Here is a 27,135-nt window from a genome sequence, read left to right on the forward strand (position 1 = left end):
ACTTTTGAACTTTTCCACATTATGACACACACACATACACCGTTTGTGGATCTGAAATTTGTTTCCATTGTGAAATCAGATCATTTCTACTGACTAATTTTTAAAACTAAGACACAGTTAGATTCAACATAAATGCAGAATATGTTCTATAGATTGTTTTTAATTTTAGTCTATGGGAATATTTTTACCCCTTTGCCATTTGTATCGGGCAGTTCAGACAATCATGGGACAGTTTTAACAGCTTGTGTCATCGTCTTAATGATCCAGCTGCAGCAAACACTTCTGATACTCTGAGCTCACCGAGAAGTTGCACCACTGCACCAGCTCTGACTTTGCAGAGTTTGTCACTATTCACAGCCTCTTATGTCACCAGTATCACAATCACTGGGGGTGAAAATGTTCATTGTGTCACTTTTTTTCTTTGAAAATGTCCCCAGTTAATCATGTGGTGTATGATGTAGTGCTTTGATAATCCAGAGTGTTTTGTTGCACTTGGCCAATTCATTCAAATGTAACTGTGTAGTCCCTTAAATCTGGTGCATGACGGCACACTGTTACAGTGTAGTCAGTGAGATACTCTTCACCAAAAGCAAAGTATTTGAGGGCCACTGAGAGCAAAATGTCTAACCTTCCTGCTGTTGGTTGTAGTGTTGGTGCTTCCAAAGAGTGACTGAGATGTTGGAAAACTGGTTCTGCAACAACCCTATGCTGTCCTCTTCTCTCGACAGTGTGTATGTAGAAGTGTTAGAACAAGTCTGGTTTCAGGAAAGCCATAAAGCTTTTAAGAAATAAACCCATTCAACCTTCCTGGTGATGTCTCGGCCTCAAGTGTTGTCCCGCCGCATGTCTCTGTAAACGATACTTTGCAATGATTCAATCAAGCCAAGTCAAGCTTTTCAGTTTTTTTTTTTTAATGACAAATATCAAGTATTCAAGGCATTTGTAAACCAAGTGTTCACAAACATCAACTAGCCTTCTGTTCCTGAGGAACAAAAGCAATAAGAGCTCGACTTTCAGAATACAGCTTCTCTTCTGTCCATGAAAGGAAAATGCGTTAAAGCAAATCTGAAGTCATCCGGATGTCTGAACAGCAGGTCACTGAAGTAAAGTTCAGTGAAGGCAGACAACCCCACGTTTGCTGTGTCAAATGATCGGTATGGCATAACTGGATGATTCTCTACCCTTCCCTGCAAAGAGGGCACTGTTTGGTTCACTTGTTTAACTGTTCATTTGGCATTTTATCAGTAATAAATGTTTAATTATAGGATGACTCTGCAAAGATCACGTTCAGCCTTCCACATTAGCAGGTGACCTGATCAGAGACGGATGAATGCAGAGGAAGGCTACAGAATCATTACAGATGGAGAGAAGGGCATTCTGGGTAGCATCACTTCAGCATTAATATCAATTTAATTGTGACAGAAAAACAAACGTTGCAATAACCCGACCCCCTCCCCACATGACGGAAAGCAAACTCAACCCTTCCCGTGTGAATAATACTGCTCAGGCACCGCGAGACAAATCCACCATTTCTTCTTTTTTTTGTAGCTTAATTATTTTTCCTCTTTTTTTTCCTTTTTTTTTTACTACAACATCATGGATTAGTTCATAAATATGCTCCTAACTATGTGAGAGCTCTATAATACGCTTCACTTGCTTTGTCAATATTTACACGATGATCACTTATGAATGTGTAATTTGAGGTACTAAGTCACAATAATACTCAAATCAGTTACTGTCATTACCACTTGATAATCTTCACCTGGCATAATACTACAAATCTTGGCCAAAAATGTTAACTTTTAAAATGTATTCACTGCATTGGACTCTCCTTTTATTTCCACCTAAACTTTTAATAGCTAAAATGAAGTCGCACTGATCAGAATATAAAATACAATATCTTTATTAGACTTTTATCCCCCCCTCAGAAAAGAAAAATACACGTAAAAATGTGGCTGTAAAACGACGTGCCACAAATTCACCTGATATACTTAATATTAAACAAATCTTCTTTTTTTTAACATGAAAAGGCCATATTACCACCTGTTCCACTGCTCTGCGAACACTAGATCCTTAAAAAAAAAATAACATGAGCTCAAGCTAAAAGAAAATTACACAATTTTATTGAACCACTTCGGGTCAAACATGCTTCTGTTCAGACACATTAATCTGATTCCTGCCATATACCCACTGTGTGGACCTCTCCACCAAAACCGCAGGCAAGATTTAGTTGCATGTCAAAGCCTGCGGGCTCTTTTGTTCGAGTATATCTTTGGAAAGCTGGAGAGCTAAATTCAGTGCAGTGATAAAGTTTAATAATTAACCTTTTAACCAAGAATGTCATAGTACAGACAACGGCAACATTCACTGGCCTTCGCACAATCATCTCTCTCTGTCCACTAGAGGGCCCCAAACACCCAGGAACTGAACACTCGATGTCAGATCCCTCTTGCTGATAAAAGGAGGTTCACTGTTTTACATGCTTGCCACACTACTCGTCTTTTAAAAAGCCTAGACTACAATATAACTACTATGTACATCTGATGGCCGTTAGAATGGAGAAGCCATTGCAATGCAAAGCCAAGATGAAGCATCCTTTCATTTGTAGTTGCAATAGAATAGATTTTGAACATTTTGCTCGGTAGACGTTCGAAACGGGTCAAATTTGTGAAGAAAACAGCAGGTTTGCCACATTTTGAATCTCCGTCGCTTTCCCACCTTCAAGTACAATCACATCTTTTTGGACACACAGTAGCTTTAGCACATGGTCAGAGATGAGATACCTTTCCTACTCCTCTCTCATGTTTGCCACTTGGATAATTATTACACATTGTAATGGTTAAGTAGAGTGATGTGTTATGAAATATAGATCTCTTGCTCACTGACAAGACTCGACATTTCATAGAAGTCATTTAAAACATTGTACCACTGGTGCTTGTTGGCTTTAAGCTACATGGTTGAGAAACTCTGACCTCCGAGCACAGCGACTCAAGCTCGGTGGCGACTGTCACCAAACACAAAAGCAACGAAGCAGAATGCCGTCGCTCGACTGAGAGGACAGTGACTGGCTTTTTAGGTAGCTAGCATTACCCTGGTAGCTAGCTTTGTATACTGGACTGGCCGAGACAGCCTGAGAGGCACTGTTACGAAAAAAGGAAGGGGAAAATAAGAGGTGAGAGAATTAAAAAAGAAAAGAAATCCCACTTGTGGCGATTCTGAAGATGCAAACATAACAAGAGAACAGGGTGGAATGGCTCAAATGCACAGACTGATATGTTCACAGCTCAGACTGAAGGGGAGATGGGATTATGAATGAGCCTGACAACAACGTGGATGTATGAACAGAGCAGGGAAGAGGAAAGAGGTACGGATGTAGAATACAGAGGGAGCTGTACAGTACTGAGAAGGGGGGAGCTGTACATTGGATCTTGCATAGTACAGGTGTGTCAGTTGTGCTTTAGATGCTGTGTTGGTGACGACTCGTCTGTCTGTACAGAGATTTTAATGCCCCGCCTTTTAACAGTAGCACCGTGTGATGTCTTTACACTGTCCGGACCTCGGCGTGGATGCTGCGTGTGGCTGCAGCTGATGATATGCTCAGAATAAAAGAACATCTGTCAGCCTCCTGTTCTTATAAACGACAATGAGCAGCCCTTTAAATATGGTGGGCGCACCTGTGTCTCTGCCCGTCAGTCTTACAGCAGCTGCGGAGCCCCGCCTGGTGTCTGATTGGTGTAAAGCAGACGCCGCGCGGTGCAGAAACACAAACAGGAAGGCACATGTCATGATGAATCCCCGCGAGGGAGGCTTGGCGCGCTCTCAGACATGGGCGGAGCCTCTGTGGTGATGCGGCAACAGGATGGGAGGGGTTATTGCTTTGAGGGCGTTGCCGGGGCAGCTGAGGCTGCTGTGGCCGCGGTTGAGCAGCAGGGCGGTGGGTGGGTCTGGCCGCGGCGGGATGAACACGGGGCAGGAGCGGGTGCGCGCGTGACTTTTGTGGCCGCCGGCGTGGCAGATGAGCTCGCTGACGGTGCCCAGCGGAGGCAGGTGCTGGCGCCAGCGCTCGGCTCGGTCCTCCTTGTGCTTGATCGAGTACCAGGTGAGGAAGATGAAGATGAAGCCGACGAACTTGAGGCTGGCGGCCAGGCCGAAGTAGACGAAGCGGAACGAGGTGACGTCGTACTCCCAGCAGGAGCCGTGCACGCCGCAGTCCTGCTGCCACAGCATGCAGGTGGTGTCGATCACAGCACCGAAGTAGATGGGCGTGGGGATGTAGGCTGAGGGAGAAGAGAGACGCTGTGATCAGTCACGTTAATTACCTCCACCTTGATCCTGTTCCAAACTACAGACTAACTCTCTGCTCGGTTCGACTATAACCTGTGGTCACACTGCAAAAGTGACCAAAAGGGCCTGAAAACCTCTGAGGGTGTTTCAAATCAAAATGTTGAAAGCTTTGTGTTTAAGTTCAGACTTATTATTATTATTATTATTATTATTATTATTATTAAAACACAGTAAAGTACATACATTTAATGTATACTTGCTGCAAAAACACTAAACCAGGACAACGAGCTGTATACAATCAGTATGTCGTGGAATTGGGACAAAGCACAAGATAGCTGATTAACTGTATTGCAGCACTGTCATTCTGCCACTTGGTGGCACCAATTCATGCAGATCAGAAGCAGCTCTGATCCCCTCCCGTTCGTCAGTGGAAGTGGACAAAATATTGGAAACACCTTTTAAGATAATGAGTCCAACACAACACCATCATTAACTACAGCCTCAAACAAATTCAGAGGCTTTTAAGGGTTGAATCAGCACCTTTCTGCCCAAAAAAAGGCAACATTAGTAACTTTATGAATGAAAAATGTATTGCACGGCTGTTGTTTGGGATTGCATCAGACTGTATAATTAGCAGATAACATAGATTTCAGGATCCGAGTGTGTAACCACACAAACACAGACTCTCTCCTGCCCTGCACACACACGGTGTGATGGTTTAAGAGAAGCTATGTGACAGCTTTATGTTCACACCAAGCAGATCAGAGGCGTGTTAGGGCAGTGCTTCCTAACCCTGAGGGGGCTTTTTCTACACTTATCAACACACAAGTTCACAGAGGTCCAGCTCAGTGCTGCATCCCTGCTCTCGTTAAAATTGGAGGGCGTCATCAAGGACAGGAGAGAGAATCAGAGCCGGAGAAAACAGAGCGTTAGAGAAGTAGATTACAGACCAGCTGGAAAAGCCCCAACGATGGAAATTAGATGAGACGTGATACAGTGGGTGGTTCTAACACGTTTACCAGACGTCATAGTGCAAATATTCAGCAGCTTACCAAGAGTTCGGAGCAGGACGAACTGCATCCCGAGAGCAAAAGGCCTCTCCTGTTCATCAACCGACCTGAGAAGAGAGAAACAGCACATATATGATGCTGATTCACTGCATCCAAATAAGAGGCAGAAAGAGACAGAAAATAAGAGAAGTCAGCTCTCTCACCTGAGTGTGACGATGATGGCGGAGGGCTGGGCACAGGCGGTGATGAGAGTGACGATGAAGAGGAAGATGAGGAACGGGATGAGGGTGTTGCAGGTGCGGTCGCACTTCCCCGACACAGCGTAGCCGTTCTCGTTCAGGTAGGTTTTGACAATGACCAGCTGGAGCTGGTTGACCTGGCCGCCGGACGACGGAGTGATGACCTGCCTGCTCTGCACGCAGCCGCAGTCGGTGTAGTTCCTGATCTGTAGGGAAATGATTGGGGTAACTCATACTGTTCGCTCTCCTTTTAAACTGACCCCAATCTGAAGCCAAGTCCATTCAAAGAATACAAATATTGTCACTGTACTGAAAAATCTACAGTAAATTCAGACACACACAGACGGACTGGGTGGCACCAGCGATCAGTCAGTGATCTGGACAAAGAATCGAGACATTTGCTTTCCTCGTGTTTTTACAATTTCCTATGTGACATTGTTGTGGAGTTCGACACTTCCTGTACTGTCAGAGCTAGGGGGGGAGAATGTCTTTGTATTCATGTTGATTAATGTGTCCTTGAGCAAAGTTCTCTGAAATCATTCTAGTCAATCCTATTTATTCTGTTTGTTGAATAAATGGCTACAAAGCCATTATTTCTGAGACAGGAACACAAAGCTATGAGTGCATGAGTGTGTGTGTGTGTGTGTCAGACTATATAAGGGGAAAGCCTGGGTGCTGAAACTTATCGACTAGCTCTTACTCAGAGCAGTTATGCATAACTTTAAACCTTAATATAATTCAAACAAGTTAGAGAAAAACCCAACCCTGAACAGTGTTGTTGTTGAACGGGGACGTTAGCTATAGAGACCACAGGCTGTAAACATGTTTAATTCTGTAAAAAAGTCTTAATATGGAGGTCTATGGGCATTTACTCGCTTTTGGAGCCAGCCTCAAGTGGCCATTCGAGGAACTGCAGTTTTTGGCACTTCTGCATTGGCCTTAGTTTTCAGTTGTGGAGGTTGCTGCTTAGTGTGTGTGTCTGTGTGTGTATGTGGGTGTGTGTGAGCTCACCCCAGTGCTGTCATTGCCCACGGTGCTGCATCCAGCCAGGCAGGGGTTGAAATAGGTAATGCCGTCGGAGCCGCAGACCGGAGCGTACTCATGGATCCTGCAGCCACAGTTCACGTTGCAACTGCCCGTCAGGTTCCTGTGGGTCATCGTCAGGGTCGGGCTGCAGACACAGAAAACATTTGTTAGGGAAAGGGGGTCCATCACATCCATGCGCTAGACCACAAAACTGATCTTTGAAGCTGGATTCTTAGTGCCATTTATACTGTATGTAGTCTTCTATTTAAAGACCCCATCGTAAAGGCCAATTATCTTCTATATGTGTCTTCATAACTTGTGTTTTCCAAACATTTCAAAACAGTTTCGATGTTAAAATAAATTAACAAGGTTGTTTATCTTCTATAAGTCACACTAGGGGGCTGTGTTTTTGGTCATGCTGTAACACCAAGGGCCACAGGCAGGGGACTTTCTGTAGGGGCATTTATTCATTTTCTACACATTAATTTGTCTAAGTTAGTCTCAGTGCAACCTCTCTTCCAAGTGTGGCCCTGCTGGGATAACAGCACAGCATTTAGCCCCAGAAAGACTGAAAACCAAATTTATGGTGCTGTATGTTGCATTATTAGACCACAATTCCCATGAAACCCGATGCTTCGTGCTGCGAAGAGGATAATGCATCCTGTCCCCTGCATGGCAGCATCCATGAAGTTTTGTTTCAGCAGGAGAAAGAGCCAAACAGTGTTGTGTATTATTTGCAAAGAAAAATGGGATGCAATCCAACAGTAAAACAGTGTTTCATATGAAGCAAAATGAAGAGCTTCTTGACAGTGTTTACTGTAGTCTCTGAGTCTCTTTTTTAATCTGCTGCACATAATCCTTTTAATTAGCTTTAATCTAGCCGTCCAGCAGCTTGTGTGATGTGTGATGATAGAAGGACGGAGGCGAGGGGGGGCTGAGGAAGTGACACCTCCAGCGACTCGACAGGCAGTGTGGGAACAGTCGCTCTAAGCCAAACAGGACTTCGGCTGCGTCTAAGCTCGGAGCAGTGAAGCGAGTCCTGGGTTTGCTCTGGGAGGCTTTCGCTCTGAGCCCTGCGGAACAGCCGCGGACAGGCCCTAACAACACAGCAGCCTGGGAGTGACGCTAACACACACACACACACACACACACACACACACGTACACGTACACACACACACGTACACAGACATCTCTTTCTGAACGTGTGTGTTTCTAACATTTGTATCGCCTACACGTTGTATCGCTAAAAGACATTTTACAACGACAAATAATAACCTGCCAACCAGGAAAAAGCTTAAATTATTTTAGTTTTTAATCATTTTCTTTTATGCTACTTCTTAAAATCAGTGGACCGTCATTTTTCATAGCCATAAAGTGATACTCATCCTCCTTTTCATGTCATTTGTAAGAGGGGAAGCACATTTGGGCCTGTCCTGACATAACAGTGTCACATTCCAGACACTGTCTGTGAGGGGAGAGGGAGTGTGTGTCTGCATGCGTGTGTGTGAGTGTGTTTGCGTGCACGGAAAAGTCGCAGGCTCACTGTGCTGATTGCACATCCTTTTTCTCCAGACTAAGCCCCGGCCTTCGCTGAACCCTCCAGATGTTGTGTCACTGTGTGCAGGCGGCACTGCATAAAAGCCCAAACAGAGAGCCAAAGAGAGCGAGAGGCTTAATGCGGTTGAGCACTGCGGACGCTGAACACGGAGAATGACGGGAAACCAATTCTGAGGTCTTATTTTGTAAGAGGAAACAAAGATTCTGATCATTGCACGGCTTTATTTTGGCAGCTGTTAAATTAAGCACACAGGCCCAACTCGTAATCGTGCACCACTCGAATCAAATATTACATAACTTGATGTGCAGCTTGGCTCGGAAGAGGTTGAGGACCTTTGGCGTTTGTCCTTTTTTTTGCCACATAGTCTCCAGCTACGTCTAGACTAGTGTGGGAGCGCAGACAAGTGACACAAAGGGTGGGCCTGGGCTGAACATTCCTCATGTGGGTGCTACCAGTGACTGGTGACCGGTGCTGTTCATAATGAGGAGCCCCACCGGCTCACACGTCTTGTTCGCCCCTCTATAAACACCGGCTTAAACAAAGACTGCAGTTATTAATGGGTCATCTGTGGGGCTTTAAAGGGCACATGCACTATTTGGCAAATAGTCACTTTGATTAAGGCAGTTATGTGAAAAGCAAATTTCACAGAGGTTTAGCAGTTTCACCTTTGTGTGTTCAGTGGACTTCACAGTTAACTGGCCCATACTGATACACTAGGTCCATTAGCAAAGTATGTTTTTATATATCTAGTACTTATGACTATATGCTCACAGAATTAATGCTTGATTGCAAAGTTGACAATGTTGATTTTTGGTACAAATAAGACAAGCAGCATACAGAATGATGAGATGGGATATTAATGCAGTATGCAGGGCATCATCCAAGGTGACTCCATGCATGGGGCCCTATGTGCCCGTCTGCACGAGAGCGTTCAAAACCGCGTGTGCCTGCAGACGCCTGCCCCGTGTGTCTGTCCGCCGGGCCTGACACTATGGGATGACTGTTAGCTGTGCAGCCTCGCTGCTGATGTGGTGTCGAGCGGCGGCTTCAGAAATAGAGGTGGCAGAGTGATTCACTGGAGCCACGAGAGCAGATGCCAGTGTTGCTAATTAGTCATTCACACTCCAACACAGCGCCACAACACATGAGGATGATGGCAGCGGTGACAGCGTCCCACACCCATGAACCTCCTCCGGTATGTGTGTATATCAGACATGAATTTATATGCAAACAAATGTATTTTTTAATGAGCAGTTTAGACACAAATGTATACCTGGCTCCCAAGTATCACATTAAAAAGGAGCGAACTAAAAAGCACATGCTAATGCAAAAAGACAGACAGCTGCATGTGCTCACACAGGATCTCCTTACCCGGTGGTGTAGGGTATGTTGATGCCTCCTAAATTGATGCTCTCGCAGCCCACTATGAAGAGCGTTGAGAAGCAGAGCAGAGACACCCCGCTGCAGATCATGGCCAGCTTGGCCGACTCCCTGGCGCCGAGCTTCAGCTTCTTGATGATGTAGCCCCCGAGCACGATGCCCACCCCGGCGCTGGGCACGATGATCACACCTGTGAGATAGACCAGAGAGAGGAAGGAGCAGTTGAGATGGAGGTAAAACTTCACAAGTGTTCGCAAACGGCACAGAAATAGAGCAGCTAATTTTGCGTCATGAAAAAATGTTTGCACTGAATTCATTACTGCAAAGCATGATTGACTAAGTGCAAAGAGCAGCGGATTTACAGGATTTCAATCAGGCACACTAACATGAACATGTGAACATCAGCTTTTATATGAAAAGACTGTATGATTGAAAAAGCTTGAAAAGAAACGTCAATCTCTGTGTGACTTCCCCCTGTTAAACCAAGAATAGATAACTTGAAAGAAAGAAAGAGAGCAGAGAAGGCTTTGCTGTATCAATGTGACCGGGCTACGCTACGGGCTACCAGTGAGTCATTTCAGGCGGTGGCACGTGCTCGCCGTCCACGAGAGCTAGTTTAATTGACAGCATGAAGAAAGCCAGAGCTGGCTGCTGGCAGGATGGACCGGGTGGAAAGTGTCATCTTGCAGGAGTTAAGGCCTGGAGAGGCTGCACATTGCAGCCCTCGAGCCCAGCCACAGGGGCACGCAGCCCGGAAACAAGCAAGACAGGGTCAGTCAGCGGGAGCGGAGGGCCTTCAAAGATAGAGGATCAACAGAGAAGTGATCCAAGTACACAGAAATGTCATCTGGCGTCTCTCTATGTATGTGTGTGCAACATAGACAAAGACAGACAGAGGGGAAGAGACGGGGAAAGAAAGCAACTCTTTGAGCATGCTCAGTGAGAGCTGGCATAATATTATGCTGTGAGTGCATGTTTCTGTGCTAAAACCTTGTGCTTTCTGCAGGATTAAACATGTACACAGCCAAACCAGATGTTATATCACAGCGACATAAAGGCGCACACACTATGCTGTAGTGTTAAATGCCACCTGAATGATTGACACATTATCCATCTGGATTAACAGCTTTGCAGGCGCGAACGTGAGCCACTTTGTTTTTTCCGTGGTTAATTAATAAACGTGTGCATGTCGGTGGTGATCTACTGTTGAGATCCTACATCAAAGAAGCCGTGACTCTTGTGACCGACTGCGGCTTGAAACTCGTTGACTGAAACAGTGGCTGATATTAGGAGAGCCGCCAACTGCAAAAGAAAAATTCAGAGAAACTGGTAGAGAGCAGCGACATCAGCATGGGGGGAACTGCAGCTGAGGGAGGCGTGTGTGATATGTTACACTGCTATTTCTGTAGCAACATCTAATGAGCATGTAGCAGTGGCGGCTCTTTAACCGGGCATGACACGCACTCATCGAGGTGGTAGTTTGCAAGACTTCCATTTATCTCATTTTGACATCTTTGGTTTCTGCACTGCTGTGTTGTTTTTATGGTTCGCTCCCTACAGATCACTTCAGTGAGACAAAGCTATGATGCTTTTCTTTATACATACCCTTCTCTGGACTGCTGCTAATTCTAGATACCTCTTTTGGCCACTTGGAAGATATTTTAAGTTGATAAAGCAAACCTGTTTGCATATTGTTGCTTATTTTTGCAACCAGCATGAATGCAAGTCCAACGTCAACTTTCTTTTTCGCTCTTTTTCTCTGCCAAGAGGGGAACGCAGTATCTGGGTCTTTAGCTGCTAAATGCTCAAATGTTAGCACGCTAACACACTAAACTCAAGTGGTTAACATGATATACCTGCTAAATTTCAGCATGTTAACATTGTCATTTTTTAATATTAGCATACTGATATTAGCATTTTGCTCTTTTTTAAGCAGAATTGTAATGTACACATTATTAACTGTGAGTTGTTGAGCTAAATAGCAAATATTTTAAAATGTTATTAATATTTTCTCTGGCAAAGTTTTTTTTTAGTTCACTGAATGTAAATCATCAATAAAATAATTTTTGTTCCTCTGTTGTTTTAAATTGTTGAAAGTTAATCCTAAATGATCAGGTTTGATAAAATGGTCTCAAACTAAAAACCAATCAAAGTTCAAACTCTATTGTTATCACCAGATGATGTCATAACATCACACACAGGTGATTTACACGTCTGAAAGCGGCGGTCAGGTCTTCTGGTCACTCTTCAAAAACAATCCCACAATCATCGGGGAAATGTCACAGTTGGTCAGTCCATCTGGCTGCCTGAGGAAGCACTGTGCTCCCATCAACAGGAGCGCTCTCCTCCTCCTCCTCCTATCCAACCTCCATCACATCCCAGCAGCTTGGCATCGTATGGGTAGCCATGGCAACCGCACCACCCATTTGCCCTTACCCCTTGTATCCTGGCAACAGGCAGATGAGATGAGGCAATGGTATTGTGTATGTGTATGTGTGTGTGTGTTTGTGTTTATAGAGATGACCGTATGTTATGCAGCAGAATACTAGGACACACACACACACACCTTTTTGCTTTCACTGGTGTAATTAGTTTTCAGTCACTACTTGCTATAATAATCCTGATAGCAGATTACTTGTGTATTAGCACCGCTGGCGCAGACCCGACTGAAGGACTGGACGGGTACTTTGAACATGTGCGGTGCACAAATCACAAGCAAAGCAGAGGGTAACGTGTGTGTGTGTGTGCATGTGTGCACGCGTGATCACATTATGATGAATGCGTCTCCCGCGGTCACCAGAGACTTGTGTGTTGCAGTCGGGGGATATAACGGAAGCTTATCACTGAATGAAAGTCAGCGAGAGTCCATGACTCATAGCGCTACCCTTCGATGGTGAATCACCGTGTGCACGTGGCGAGGTGAGAACAAATGTGTGCTTAAACTGGTGCAGACTAATAACATATAGTATGTGGTAAAGCATCATTTGTCATCCTGTCCAGAATAAACACTCATACTATAGAATAAACTGTTTTTCACTGCAATGAAACGCTTCTTTTAAACAAGACATCATTCGAGTGTATTTATGTGCACACACAGGTTTGAAATGTAAAGTCTCAATATAATGACATATTTGCTTCCTTGTATCCGTGACATACAACTCAATAAAGGATTGATGCATTATTTTTTTAATGCTGCAGATTAGGGTAATAAATTCTGATTATTTCTTTGTAGAGGGCAGTTTTGCCTCATTGATCTAATAGTCTGGGTTATTTCAGATCTTCTCAGGGACGGTTCAATTAACCTATGAAATGACTGCTTTATACACACTATTTCTCCCCCTAAATATGTCCAACATTTCTTTGTCGCAGCTGGAAAGTTGTGGCGGAGCTTCCAGACGAGGAAGAACTCGTTTTCTCTTGTCCTCAACTGGTCCATTTACCCTCATCGATTGAGATTACCTTACCATATCTGTTCTTAATTTCAGTGATGAAACGACTATCTGATTAATCAATTAGTCTCTTGACGGACAATAAATCAGCAGTGATTTTAATGATGGTGAGGCCATTTATTGAGCACAAACGCTGATGCTTCTGAAATGAGAGAACTTGCACTTTTCTCCATTTCATATCACTGGAAATTGAATATCTTTGGGTTTTGGACAATTGGTCACACAATAAAAAGTAACTCTGCAGATTTGGCTGTGGAAAACCACAATTTTTACTAGTTTACCATATTTTACAAACTAAAATAACCCCAACAATAATAGAAAGATTAACCGTGAATGTATTTAGTTAGTTGCATGTCTACTTGCTTTGAGTTTTCATGTCATTCACCTCAACTCAATGCCACCTCAACTTTTACAGGCAGCTATATGGTATCATCATGCTCTGCTGCACCAATTTCAGTGCAACATTTGATTTTACTTTATTGCTCTGAACATATTGTAAAACAACCCTCATTACAGGCTCCCACACATCCTTGAGGGCGGCCCACAGGGGACGGTGACTCACAAGACAACTCAAGAATATGTCTGACTGTGCTGTGATGAAGTGAATGAGAATAAAATAACACCGAGACACTGTCCACAGACACACTTACCAGTGTATATGCTGGCGTTGGAGGCGGGGATACCAAACTGCGACTCAATAAACTTGGGAATGAAGGTGATGAAGGCGGTGACGATGGCACACTCTGCCGTGTACGACAGGCTGACGAACAGGAAGGTCATGTTGCTGAGGATCCTCAGTGCTGCCTTGGGGAGGTCTGGGGAGGGACACGAGACGAGACAGAGCACTTCATTACCGGTGGTGCTGTAATTAACACACAATCAGTCTCTTAATTTGCCTCTCACTCCTACACAAACCAACCAACCAGACAGAATCATCACTGGAAAGCTGCAATTAAGAAACGACTGAAAAAGATGGGTCTGTAACCCAAATAAACCTTATGTAATAATAACCTCAGGTAATAATAGAGTGCAGTTAACACCATCTTTAAATGTCTCTGACACACACACACAAATAACATTCAAACGTGCATTCAGCCTTGTCTCATTACAGCTGGGTAAGTATTCTCGTTTTATGCGACGCTGCAGAGGCATACACTGATACATAAACACACAGATGCTCGTTGTAGCCTGAAACCCTGTCACGCTTTAAGAAGCTCATACAGCCAGCAGCCAGTATGCAGATCGTGTCCATCTCCGCTGCGAGCCTGAAAACAGACCGAGCTCTGCAAATGCAGCCTCTACGCCGTCATCCTCGGTTCATCAGAACAAGGGCAAACATGTCCTTTATGTCTTGCTTGAGGACAGTGTCCATGTGATTTGGGTGACATGGTGCAGAATGCCCTCTCATCCTGCCACTCAAGAGTCATGTGGTCAAACTGTAAGTACATTATTGTTACTAGGCAGAATGAGACAGTTTTAACTTTCTCGTGACTTTAACACTCTGTACACTTTATTTGCACTGGATGGCAAAACATGGCATTTTTGGTCGACTGATCCCCAAACACAAAAACAACATCAGAGGAAATGAAGAGCAGATCCATATTAGGAGCTAATATGGGTTCAGTTTCTTACTCACAGGCACAGCAGCAGGGCAGACTATCTCCAAAATCTCAACCAGTTCCATAAGATGTCTTGGAGAAGCCTTAAATGGCCATTTTGACTAAAAATGCTTAAAATTCCTTTTCCATTTCTACCCTGTGGGTGACCCTGAGGATAGGTATGCCATCAATGCACAATGCCAAACATGTTAAAAAAAAAATATTATATTAGAAACCCAAACATCTACATCTACAAACATTTGCATGAGCTGTTGCATGTACACATGATTTCATCCAATAAAATGTAATCTTGCGATTTGGGAGAGATTGGCAATTTAAAACCATCAGTATCAGGTATCGGTCTGATGCTGCGCTCATGTACTCGTAATTATAAAACTACTCAGATACTACGGCATCCGATGTTAACCTCTCATCAGTAGAGCAGAAAGGTGGCAAGAAGACTGCAAACTAGACTCTGCTAAACTTCCAGGAGGAGGGGTGAAAAGCAGCTCCTTTAACAAGCGATCTGATAAAACATCCAAAGAATCAACACAACACAGAGTTCAAGGAGTTTGTTGATGCTAGCAGCGGGGCAGAAACGACCAACTCCAGCAAACGCTGGACAGGCGAGAGAAAACTAGAGAAAGTAAAAGGCTGTTAAGCTCTGTGTCGCATGTTGTACACTTTTCATGTTACAGGAAAACATGTTTCCAAAGGTGGAACTGTCACAGTATTATTAGGCACTTGTATCAGTATTCGGTATTGGCGAGTACCCAAACGTAAGTACTCATATTTGGTTGGAAACATTGGGAGAAAAAAAACTGAGGCCCCTCCTTGTCACTTTAAGGCTACTACGATCGTTTTCTTGATCGGTGGAGCGTACAGGCTCATGAATTTGAACATTTTGCATTAAATGTCCTTGCCAGAAACACAAGGTTGCAGAAAACACTGCTCTCTGGGTCACTGGAACAAATGAGCTCCTTCATCTCAACAAGACTGAGGCGAAAGATTTCAGGAGCAGGTCTGACAGAATGGGGATCGCCGCAATCCACAGGGACCTCAGACTCAAGCTGCTGCCGCTTCTTTAGATGAAAGCTGAGTGGTTTGGGCACCTGGTTAGGTTGTCCCGAGGAAGACCCAGGACATGCTGCAGGGACTACATGGCCTTGAGCTGAGCTAAGGCAGATGTCTTCTTGCCTCTCTTACATCCATGACCATAACCCCAAGGACAAAAAAATCTATATTACAATGTAATATTCATTTCTCTTTTTTATGCAGCTGAAATGCAAAAGGCCAGGAAAGGTCCCTCCATCAAAAGCAATGATGAGTAAGTTAAAGAAACGAGGTCGCTCGTGTGCACAAAAAGCTTCTGTGAGCACATGAATGCAAACTTTGGGGGGTTCCAGTCAAACGTGCTGCGCTGCCCTCGACCTTAACCGTCTGCGGGTTGAGACATGAGGAAGGCCGGCGTCCAAAGGAGCATTTAATAGAGCCTTTCATATTAAAATATGATCTTTTTGAAGATTCTAATCATTTCGTCTGTGTTCTGTCCATGCAGTCGCTTCTCTCCCAATCTGTGTGATCTGTCAAGGACGACGTTTGGGGGAAAAAAGGTCAGACTTCCAAACATTTGGCTTCATCTCACCGAGCACACAATTGGCATGCGTAATTTTGTTCTGTGTGTGTGTCCCGAGTGTTTTAATCCTTTGGCCGGAGCCAAACATTATGACTTTACAGTCATAAGGCCATCACGGGGGGCTTTTTCTGTCTCAAAGCAAAAAAAGAACAAAAGAAAAAGCATGTAAAGTGGATTATAATTGCCTTTTTATTGGGGAGGTCTTTATGAGGCTAACCGGGCGGCACGGGGCTTTGATTTGGGGATTGCCGTCTCAGCACTAACTTAACTAATCTTGTTGTAGGTGGGGAAATGTTAGCATCTGTCAGTGTTATCTCAGATGAAAAAGTACGACTAGAATAGTGACACTAATTATTTCATTCCTGTGGAGTTGGGCTGTAATCTTGTCATGAGGGGGACAGATGGCGAGGTCCTGTTGACGTCTACAGCAGCTGCTCTCTCAATCAGACAGACCACTGGCTCGCAATAGTTGCCACACTTGCTTTTTTTTTGTGAGAATTTATTTGATGACTCTCTCTAATTGTTCCATCCATCTGCTTTTTTGTGAATCATTTCTCTCTGAGCATGGACAGGTAATAATAGCACCTTATCTGTAATATCTGTAAATGCACTGTAGCAAGTACAAGTGGTGTTTCAGCTCATTGTAAAGTCTCAGCAGAGGATCTGATAGAAGGACAAATACTTGGCAACAATGGTGTGAACGACGATTATCTGAAGGACAGATAATCATTTTGAGGCTTAACATTAATCTGGAATCAGAAGATTTAAAAGTGAGAGAAAACCAAAAATAGGTCCTGGATTAGACAAACTGAATTTATATCAATGATCTTGTTAGCACAGAGCTTTTTTGCTGGCTGATGATTCTGTACAGCGGCTGTTGGTTCGGCTGGTACTGATCGATTAGGAGATAAACAGAAAATTAATCCCAAACTATTTTCATAATCAGTTACTTGGTTATGTTTTTTTAAATCTGATCTCCGATATAAAGATCTGCTGGTTTTCTGTTGGGTATTGTACTGTTTATCAAGCTAAACAGGACATTTAAAAACACACTGACTAATTAATCAATAATGAAAATAATTGTTAGTTCCTGCCCTAAATTCATCATACTGAGGTAGGTCTGTATTAAACACTCTATCATGTCAGCTTTATACCATCTGTCAGGAACTTTAAATATTGGGTTTGAATGGAACTAAATGTGATTCTTGAGTTGTTAAAACTACTTTAGTCCTGCTTAAGAGTAACATACATACATTTAGTTGACTGTATCTGTATTCTAAATGCTGTAAGGTAAGTAATCACCTAATGAAATGGGATTGTTCTGTACTACATCTATACTACCTAAAATTCCATGAATGCAAAGAATTCTTGCAAACAGCAGTTGACCAAAACGCTTCAGAATCAGACGTACATCGCACTGACATGTGCATTAATGAAAATACTCAGTGTTTGCAGTTTTCAGTCTTTGTTGGTGATCTGAAGGGCAAGAAAATGCAGCACATCTCTCACAGAAAATGCTGAATTTGTGCTATAGGCAACACAGGCCTCAACAGAAGGACACACACAGCATCAAAATACATTACAGATCCAAACATTAGAGTGCCCGGCTCTGCAAAATTGGCACAATTTGCACAACAGCCCAAAACGTCCTGCTGGGACAAGTACAACAGCAGGAGAGCTACCACTGGGCTGAGGAAGCTATAATGCATTCATGCTTGCAGTGTGTGTTATCTGCTCTCCGTGGCGAAATCCTGTCTGGACTGCTCTGGCGATGCACATGAGCATGAATCAATGAGTATGCACCCATTTAAATACAAGTTAAGAGTTGGCTTTATTGTTATTCTGCATGAAATAAAGAGCGCAAACACGAACGCTACAGTTCTGCTCTGCTGCCGAGACTCTACTCCTGTGTGTGGAAACGTGACTGAGGCCCCCCGAGAGCTCATTTGAGAGAGAGAGACTGGCTGTGAGAGAAAGAAATTAAACGAGCAAACTGGGGAACACTGGAGCAAAATTCAGCTTTAACCAGGGGGCTCTCCCAGGAAAAAACAGGAGATATGTGGCTCAGAGGAGACACGGCAAGTGAAGTACAACGCCAAAATGTTTCTTAATTTAAACTCAAGATGGCTAAAATTAAACCTGAAGTCTTTGACTGACGGCAATAATGCGTCTTTATGCCATGTTTACTATTAATTCAATGAAGTAAATAGAACCCAGCGTCCTCTAAAACTGCCCATGATGACAGTGAATCACAAGCTCCATTGGTCAACTGTGTGGACAACCTTCGCCATCAGAAATCAGTAACATCTTTACAGGAGATCTCAATGGAGCTCCCACTATCAGATAAAATGTCTAATCCCGGCCATTGATTGGATTATAGTCCATTTGTACATCAATAGCTCACAGTTGGCTTTATGTAAGATACACCGAGTCGAGAGGTGGAAAAAGGAAGGCTGATATCATCTGTTCCTCACCTTTGATGTCCTTCCCAAAGCCCATGGAGGAGGAGACGTTCTGGCCTTTGCTGCCGGACTTTTCCTTCATCACGTCGTCGTCGCTGGACACGTCGCCGGGCGAGCCGATCTTTTTCCTCTTCCTCTTTTTGTGGCGTGGAGGCAGCTTTTTGGGGAACGCGAACATGGGAAAGATGACTAGGAGCATGGCTGCAGCGCACAAGAGGAAGCCGCTCCACCTGAGAGAAAGAAACAGCAGACGGGTTGTCAAAGGCAACGGAGGACAGATCACGCAGTGAGCACACATAAGCCATCGGGGCAGTCATACAGATGCATATGCATATTTACCAGTTGCCGACGAAGCGGGGGTCACTCTGGTCAATGTTGACCACAGTTTTGGGGTCGACGTAGAAGCCGATGAGGACGCCTCCGAGCAGGTAGCCAGCTGCAGGCCCCAGGGCGCCCATCACATACATGATGGCTAGAAGAAACAAAGACAGAACCAATCAGACACATCCAGAAACCCCTTTAAACTGGTTTCCTAACTGGAAATACTTGGAGCATGAACTCTCATTACTAAAACAGGAAGCCTACAAGTGTTTCCACTTTCTTCATTAATGACTGCTGTTAACTGTGACCGTTTAAATCAGACCAGGGAGCTGTTCATTACCCCTGAAGCACCGTCCACCGTATCCAGAACACCTGTCCTGGAGTCAGTGGGAACTCTCCAGCAGCCCTGAGGTCATTTCTCACAGCTTTTGAAGCATCCGTAACAGCCGACCTGAAAGCTCCTCAGGTCTCGCGGTGACCTGAGGGCACGCCTGCAGCTCTCCAACGCCAGCAGAGCTCAGAGCGAGCGGGGGCGAAACATTAACCCTCAGGGGCATCCATACCGTAATGGAGGTGTACCAATCACACTCCATCGCTTTGCCGCAGGAAGGGAAAAACTCATTAAAGTTAGATAACCTTAGTCGGACAAGTGGAAAAACCTCCTGCGGACATCAGGCAGAGACGTGAGTCAAAGCCATTTACCAGCTGTAATCAGGGGGCAAAACTTTCTATAATTACACCTGGAACACTGCTGCCAGCCGCCAGGGTGTCAGAGAGTGTGTGTGTGTGTGTGTGTGTGTGTGTGTGTGTGTGTGTGTGTGTGTGTGTGTGTGTGTGTGACTGAGGGGAGGGATTAGCCCTTTATGATGGCTGTGTGTTTCCGAATGTGCGTTAAAATGTTTCTCATCCACAAGCAGACACCAAGCGAAATGTTCCTGTTCGTCTATTTCTGCGTCTCAAACGTTGCTTTAAGAATTAGGTTCATGTTGAAAGGAATGTGGTCGCATTTTATTTCTTGAACAAAAAAGACTGAACACAAGCTCAAATTTAATGCTGGACAGTTAAATGGGTATATCCCCCTTCTTTTGCGTGTGTGTGTGTCCAGACCAACACTCAAATGTCTAATCTCTCCCCAGAGACCAGAGGAACACCTCCTCTCTGCCAGATTACATAACAAATGCACGTGCGCACACGCACACACATACACACACACACACACACACAGACACACACACAATCCTCTCCTCCATCAACAAAGTTTTGTTTTTGTCAGAATGGAAGCTCAAAAGCCACATCATCATCACAGTCTGTTTCGCCAAATGCTTCATCTGACCCGCCAACATTTGCATATAGCGTCCCTGCGTCCCGAGAGGCTTGCATCTTTCACTGCCCTCATATGCTCATCCCAATGCTTTGAGCACTTTTGGACATCCTCTCCAGCCTGGACGTGGCTAACAGAGCAGAAATATGCATGTTAACTCCTACGATGCGGTTCCAACAATGTCCCAAAGCCCAAATGCTTATCTAGACTTAATTAAATCATGGCCTCCTTAAACAAAAACTGTTGGGGAAAAGAGAAAGACAGGAAAAATGCAGCTTAAAGAACAAAACGCCCTTCAACAAATCCTCTTATCAGCCTAAAGCAGACACAAACACACACACACACAGATGCTTGCACATATCAACACAAAACAAAAGGCAACAATGGTCAAGTCCCTTGGCTCCAAAGACCCTGGTGATTTAATGCAAGTTTCTGCCCACAGACTGTATGTGCATGTGATGGGAGAGAAAAGGTAGCAGTCATTCACAGAGCATACATTTTGAAATATATATCAAACACGTAAAAGTGCGAGAGGCCTGAAGGTCTGCAGCAATTTCATTCCTATAAATCTATACGAGTAGACATGAATCACTTCTCTAAACACAGAAAGCTTGTGTCTGTCCCTCTTTCGCTTCTCCTGCCTCTTTTTCTCTTCCCCTAGCATATCATATTTCATCTTTTTTAACTCCTTTCACTGAGCCATTTCTCATATCCTGCTGGCTACAGAGTCAATTCACTGCAGCAGTCAAACCGTTACACAATGTAACTGGATAAATTACCACACGGAGACAATAAACAATTAATTATAGTTGGCAAGGACAGCAAGAGGGCTTATCTTATCATCTCCATCCTGAAATTAAAAACGTCTCACAAAACCTAAGACAGTGAATCAAGCTTTTGTGGTCCGGCAAAATAATAGCAATCTATAAAGCACGGAACATAGTCCGCAATAATAAAGGCTGACGAGACCTTGACGACTGAGTTTAAAGATGAGGGTGAGTCTGAACGGTTGGTGCACATATTTTTATAGATTGCAGATTCAAATCTTTTGCCTCGATTGAGCTTCAGAGCACCCCGGCCCTTCAAAACGATGTTATGAAATGCAAATCTAAAGACGATACTGTAGCTTTGAGCTGGTTAATAGTGGATTTTGCTTTGAAGGAAACAGGATTTCAAGTCTGACTAAACGATGAGTTAAGGTGGATATTTCTGCAGTGGAGTGCCGCATAAAGGAAAGTCCATCGATTAATCATTCTTATCGCCTCACCTTGCGGACCACTGACCCTTCCTGTGCCCCAAATATAACACACCATCACTTAAACACACTCTGGCTTGAGCCAGACACCAGTGCATCCAGCCGTTCACTCGTCAGGCAAAAGGTTGAGCACCACCAAGTATGGTCCTTTGGTTGCCCTCCAGGTAGGGGCAGCCATATTTCATCCCCCTTGGGTGATTGTGTAAGCGCTTGCCCCGCCACTCCATCCATCACATTAACAGCGTTCTGCCCGATTGGAGGACGGAGGGGGTCATAAACCGTGTCTGACTCGTTGCCCTAACCCTGCCCGCTTGGCACCGAGCCGGGATATTTGGGGATGAGGGGATTGGAAGGCTGCGGCTGGGCTGAAGGGCAGCCAGGGCAGAGCGCCGCTGGCCCGGCAGCGGAGCCAGCAGCACTCCATCACACACAAACACACATGCTGCGGTGACATACGCCAGTGGAGTGCAGGGGGTGCATGCCAATGCACAACACAGAATGCATGGTGTACCACAGGCTCACTTTACTCAATTACGCAATAGACCTTTACCAGCAGCACGTGAAGGACAATGCATTATAGGCCTCATATTGCTTTCTACACGTGTGGAGGTAATGGATTAGGAGCTCTCCATTGCAGTGATTGGCTTTCCGCTCTTATGTTATACAAAGTCAGCATTTCAACCATCTACGTGACTGTCCGGCCTGACTTTCAATATGCTGTGGTAGTTTCGTGCTGACTTTGTTATATGCATTAGACATGCATGAAAAGATAGAAATTGAGGATGAAGTCACAGAGCATGCAATTTAACATATTACAGGCAGAATCCAATAACAGCAACAAGATATTAATGAGGTCTGAGAATGTGTTTATTGCACAGGCCTGCAGGAAACAAATACACACACGTGAACAGTGAAAAAAAACTCTTCAAGAAGCACCAAAGCATCGAGACTTTAACGTCAGCCAAGGTCAGACTCTCCCTGCATCTTAAATACGAAAATGAACATGCATGCACATGTGACAGGGGAGGTGGGGTAAGAGTGAAGGAGGGGTAAGGTTAGAAAGCTTTATAGCGCATCATTGACCCCACTTTAGTGTTTCAGCCCCAGTGTTTGTGATGGATGGACACAGTGGTGCAATAATCTGGAAAGAGAAAGGCAATATAGCGGGATAGAGAAAGAAATGAAAACGGATAAAACTTAAGAGTGGCAGGGAGAGAAAGCAGAGATGGAAAAAAAGAAGGTGAGGTACGAAGAAACAGAATAGCGTCTGAGCGAGAGTGATGGAACATAAAGAAACAGAGGGAGAGGAAAGCGGTGGAGCTGGGCTGCAGTCTGGTGGCGACTGATCCTGCTGTGTAACAGAGTGATAAAGCTTGCTCAGCAACATCCCCCTCACATCTAACCTTCAGGGACCGGCGCTGCTCTGTTGTCTCCACTCTGCCTCCTCCACACTGTGTAAGAGCTCCGCTCCTCCCGACCCTCTGCATTCATGAGCGGCACTGACTCATTCAGAGCTCGTAGGAATGAATGAGGGTGAAGAAGGAAGAGGAGAATGGCAGCAACGAGCAGGAGGGACGTGAATTAGAAGCACGATTGCGCGACGTTAAAAGCCCAGGTGGCTGCTGATCGACTTCCTGTTTAATTGACTATTCATGTCCTTGCCACCAGATTTTTTAAAGTCACACAGCTTGACTTGCGACCGTCAACTTCGCTTCCCTGAAAGATCACAGCTTCTGCAAGAAATACAAGGAATTCTGGGATACACGGCACCCAGCTGCTTCCATAGTTGCCTTGGCTGTGGATGGAATTTCAGGCATAACAATAAAATGGTGTCCGCAGTGTCCCCCTCCCATCCCCCGCTCAACCTCTCCTGACCTTCTGTTCTCCTCACCCCTCACCCGTGAGACACAGCCAGAGCGGCGGAGAAGGAAGGAAGAGAACGCAGAGCGACCGGACCTGACAAGAAAGTACACTGACCTCTAATGGAGCACCTCTCCGGTGGCCAAACTCATTACCAAAGATTCATGATTTGTTTTAATTACGTGGACAAAATAAGAGGGAGGGAATTTCAATGCCTTGTCAGAACACAACAGAAGAATGATCAGTGTTTTTCATCGCAGGAAACTGAGCACAATGTGTGTTTATGTTTACATGCAGGCCATGTGCAGTAAGTCTCACTTGTTTTGTGTTTCTCTCTTGTTACCGTCCTGCAATAAAGGCTGCTAAGGTATGAGCCTCCCTCTGTAATCTGTCTCTGCTCTCTGGCTGGAAGCTGAATTATGTAGCGCTCCACCTGGCTATTAGCCTACAAAGCTCAGTCAGCCTCCAAACGAGCCTGGGAATGGATGGCAGGCAGCAACACAGCGACCTTGGATTTGCATTCAGTGTGTTTCGCCGGAGCTGTCTAATCTCTGAAGGATGCAATCACATTGTCTTCTCTGCATTACTCAAGAACCGTGTCATGCTGATTTATGGAGCATTATGCATCGCACATTATCTATTCACTCTGACCTGGGATAATAATGGATTTCCACACCTGCTGCATGACAGGAGAAAAAAAAGTAAATGAGCTACTCTTTTTTAATAACATCTACTTGATGATACGTATGCTGCACCGTTCGGTCCAGCTCAGCGAAGCTCTCTGAAAAGTGGAGATGCAGGTGGAAGCAGTATGATAGATGATCAGTGCAGTTGCTGCTGTTGTTAGAGGGAACGAAAAGAGAGGGACAGCACTATGTATCCCTGTGTTATGGGGATCAATTCAGTCATGTGACCTTCCCCAGCCGAGAGACAAGAGGAGGAAAAAGACAATGAAATAGGGGAACGGTGGCATTGTCATGACGACTTGCTGACATAGCAGTGTCTTCTTACAAGTCCTAACCTTACAGTCATACCCAGAGGGCACGCTCAGGGACTGTGGCCTCACACACACACACACACACGCACACACACACGCACACGCACACGCACACGCGCACGCGCACACGCACACGCACACGCACACGCACACGCACACAGAGAGACAGTAAGGGCAGTGTATGCATTAGCATACATGAGTTATCTAGATGATACCCACTCACAAACAGAATGCGATGTTGTATATCAAAAGGCACGTTTTTTCTCAATCCATCTGCTGTGGAAAGCGAACAAAGCGTTGATCTCCTCTTTTCTGAAGCCAGAGGGAGATAGCATTGGCTTTTTCAACAGCAAAGTTACACTGAAACGGAAAATAAAGAAATAGTTTGAAGCAGGTCATAAACTAGCATCACATTCATTCTTCTACTGTTCTGCATTTCAAAAAGAAAACTGACGTGATTTTTTGGAACGGAAGCTGTGACGCATGGGATTAATGAGTTCAAGTAACCCGATGTTTCTCGCATAAACAGGCAGATATCTGACCGGCCTGCTCTGTGTGTGTGTGTGTGTGTGTCTGGATGGTTATTATGTGGAGGCCTGGTGTCATTTGAATGTGATTTAATGAAGGTAAACACGGCGGACGCCTGTGCATAATGGCGCTGCGCTCTGGCACGGCACTTCTCAAATGGGAAGCTGCAGATGTATCAAAATATCTGTGCTGCAGGGAATTAATGAACTGAAGGAGAAGCTTTTCATGCAGGACAAAAGCAGATGTGGACAACAGACACTGTAAGTCTTTTGTTGCTCCTGTCCCAACTTGGTTAAAACACGTTGCTGGCATCAGATGACAAGGTAAAATATTGAATATACTGTCTTTGTGCTGTTTTTAATTGAGTACATGTCAAAAGGATTATGCCAATATTATTGCTCCAACTTCTTTAGAATCTGAGTTGCAATTATTCATAGTCATTCATAGCCTCGGGAGTCATGCCTTTGCATGACTGTGCGTGTTCCTGCATTAAGCATCAGGTGAATAATGGAAAAAAGGTCTATATGTGCTTTTGTGCCAGTGCTTCCTATAGAATAAGAAAACTCGAGGCTCAAGGAGGGAATAAAATGGAAATAAAGGGAGAGGATGTGAGGGTTCATGAACAGAACAAGAGGCCAGGGAAAGTTGAAGTAGAGGCACAGGTGGGGATGGTGAATGAGAGTGTGACAGAAAAAAAATCCATCAAGTCACAGAGATAAACCCAACTACACTAATTCTCACTAAGTCAGATATTCAGGCATGATCAGAGAAACACATATATACACACATTATAGTGGCCTGTTGGAATGAGATGAGTGATTAGATGGGTGGGATTGGTAATGTGGAATTATAATCCAGATCCTGCCAGTGCCTCCCAGTCAGCCACTCTTACACAAGATCACATACAAGTCAATTTGAACAATCACACAAGTGCGTACTGTACAAAGATAGACACAGACTGAATGAAAACCAGACAAAAAACTGCAGCTGCACAGCTCCAATACGTATGTATATGTTACTAGATTCAAGTCAAGAAGCCATTTCCTGCCATGTGTTAAAATAGCAGATAGTCGCTGTGATAACAACGTGCAGATTTATCTTTGCAGTGGCACAGCAGTTGGTTTAGCGCTACCAGTCTGTTTGGGCACCCAAACCGAGCGCAGCCTCAGCAGGGCTGTAAATATGCCACTGCATGTTTGTGTATACAATTGCCAGCCAAAGTGAATTTGACACTGCAAAAAACAGAACCCTGGTTTCCTTTAACCGTACGTTGTTTTGATTAACACTTTAATGCTGCTACATGGAAAAAAAAGACTATATTTGATCAGCAAACACTCGCGATGACCTGGACATAAACTTTCCGAGCATTCATTTCACTGTTGGACAACCAGCCTCTTTGCAAGTAGGAAGATACAACATTTAGGTTTTAATTGCATGCTACACCTTGCATTACACCTGGATTAATTTAACAACAGGGCGTTCTTAAAATGACCACAGTAGCCCAAAAGATGATAATCTAATCTATGGTCACGTTCGTGTAACATTTAGTCGCACTAGCACTCTACAGATCAACACACACTGCTGGCGTCCCACAGGCAGAACAGCGGGTGCTAAAAGGTTGAGATAAGTTCAGATCACGTCTTGTAGAATATTTTAATGGATCAAGTACAGTAAAGAGCTTTGATCCTGGGCTGCAGTCAGTACAGGCTGGTACAGACTGAGAGTCAGGACTTCATCAGACAGACGTGACTTCTAAGAAGCAAATGAAAACAACTTCAAAGACTGTCTTACATGGAAATCAACTTCCAAGCCACCCATCGGGCTTTTGTACCATTCTACCTCCAGGCATTACGGTTATAAGCCCCTAAAGCAAAGACGTGACTGGTCACAAGGGGCACAAGGAACCTGATCAGCATCTTAGATCTGCCCCTCCAATCCCTTCCCCCAGCTGCAGTACATCAAATTATGACCCTGTGACCTCGTCATCCAGATGCAGGTCATGTGGTGGTGTGGCACATGACTGACGGTGCAGCGGGAAGACACAATAAGGTCAGGTGGAGATCCAAATCATAAATCCACTGTTCTACTGGAGGGCTTTTTGAAAGAAAAGTGTCTACATCTGTGTCCTCTTTTGCTCCCCGCTGCAGGATAGTAATGCCCAAATCTTTGTCAGAGTGCAGGAAAAGCCCAAACAATACCCTGTGATAAA

At 44.5% G+C, this 27,135-nt stretch overlaps 1 protein-coding gene across 1 annotated transcript in view; it reads right to left on the reverse strand.

Moving 5' to 3' along the window:
- Nucleotides 1–1,549: 1,549 nt before the first annotated feature.
- LOC121623606 (solute carrier organic anion transporter family member 5A1) overlaps nucleotides 1,550–27,135 on the reverse strand; it is a 38,986-nt gene continuing 13,400 nt past the window's right edge. Inside the window, exons 3-10 of the mRNA XM_041960933.1 lie at nucleotides 18,984–19,116; nucleotides 18,657–18,874; nucleotides 13,599–13,763; nucleotides 9,491–9,689; nucleotides 6,545–6,704; nucleotides 5,498–5,739; nucleotides 5,337–5,401; nucleotides 1,550–4,277 (exon numbers count right to left, since the gene is read on the reverse strand). Coding sequence (XP_041816867.1) covers nucleotides 3,820–4,277; nucleotides 5,337–5,401; nucleotides 5,498–5,739; nucleotides 6,545–6,704; nucleotides 9,491–9,689; nucleotides 13,599–13,763; nucleotides 18,657–18,874; nucleotides 18,984–19,116 — 1,640 coding nt within the window. The 3' untranslated portion in view covers nucleotides 1,550–3,819. The remainder of the gene's footprint in view (nucleotides 4,278–5,336; nucleotides 5,402–5,497; nucleotides 5,740–6,544; nucleotides 6,705–9,490; nucleotides 9,690–13,598; nucleotides 13,764–18,656; nucleotides 18,875–18,983; nucleotides 19,117–27,135) is intronic.

Source organism: Chelmon rostratus, chromosome 20 (assembly GCF_017976325.1).
Source record: "Chelmon rostratus isolate fCheRos1 chromosome 20, fCheRos1.pri, whole genome shotgun sequence".
NCBI classification, from domain to species: Eukaryota; Metazoa; Chordata; class Actinopteri; order Chaetodontiformes; family Chaetodontidae; genus Chelmon; species Chelmon rostratus.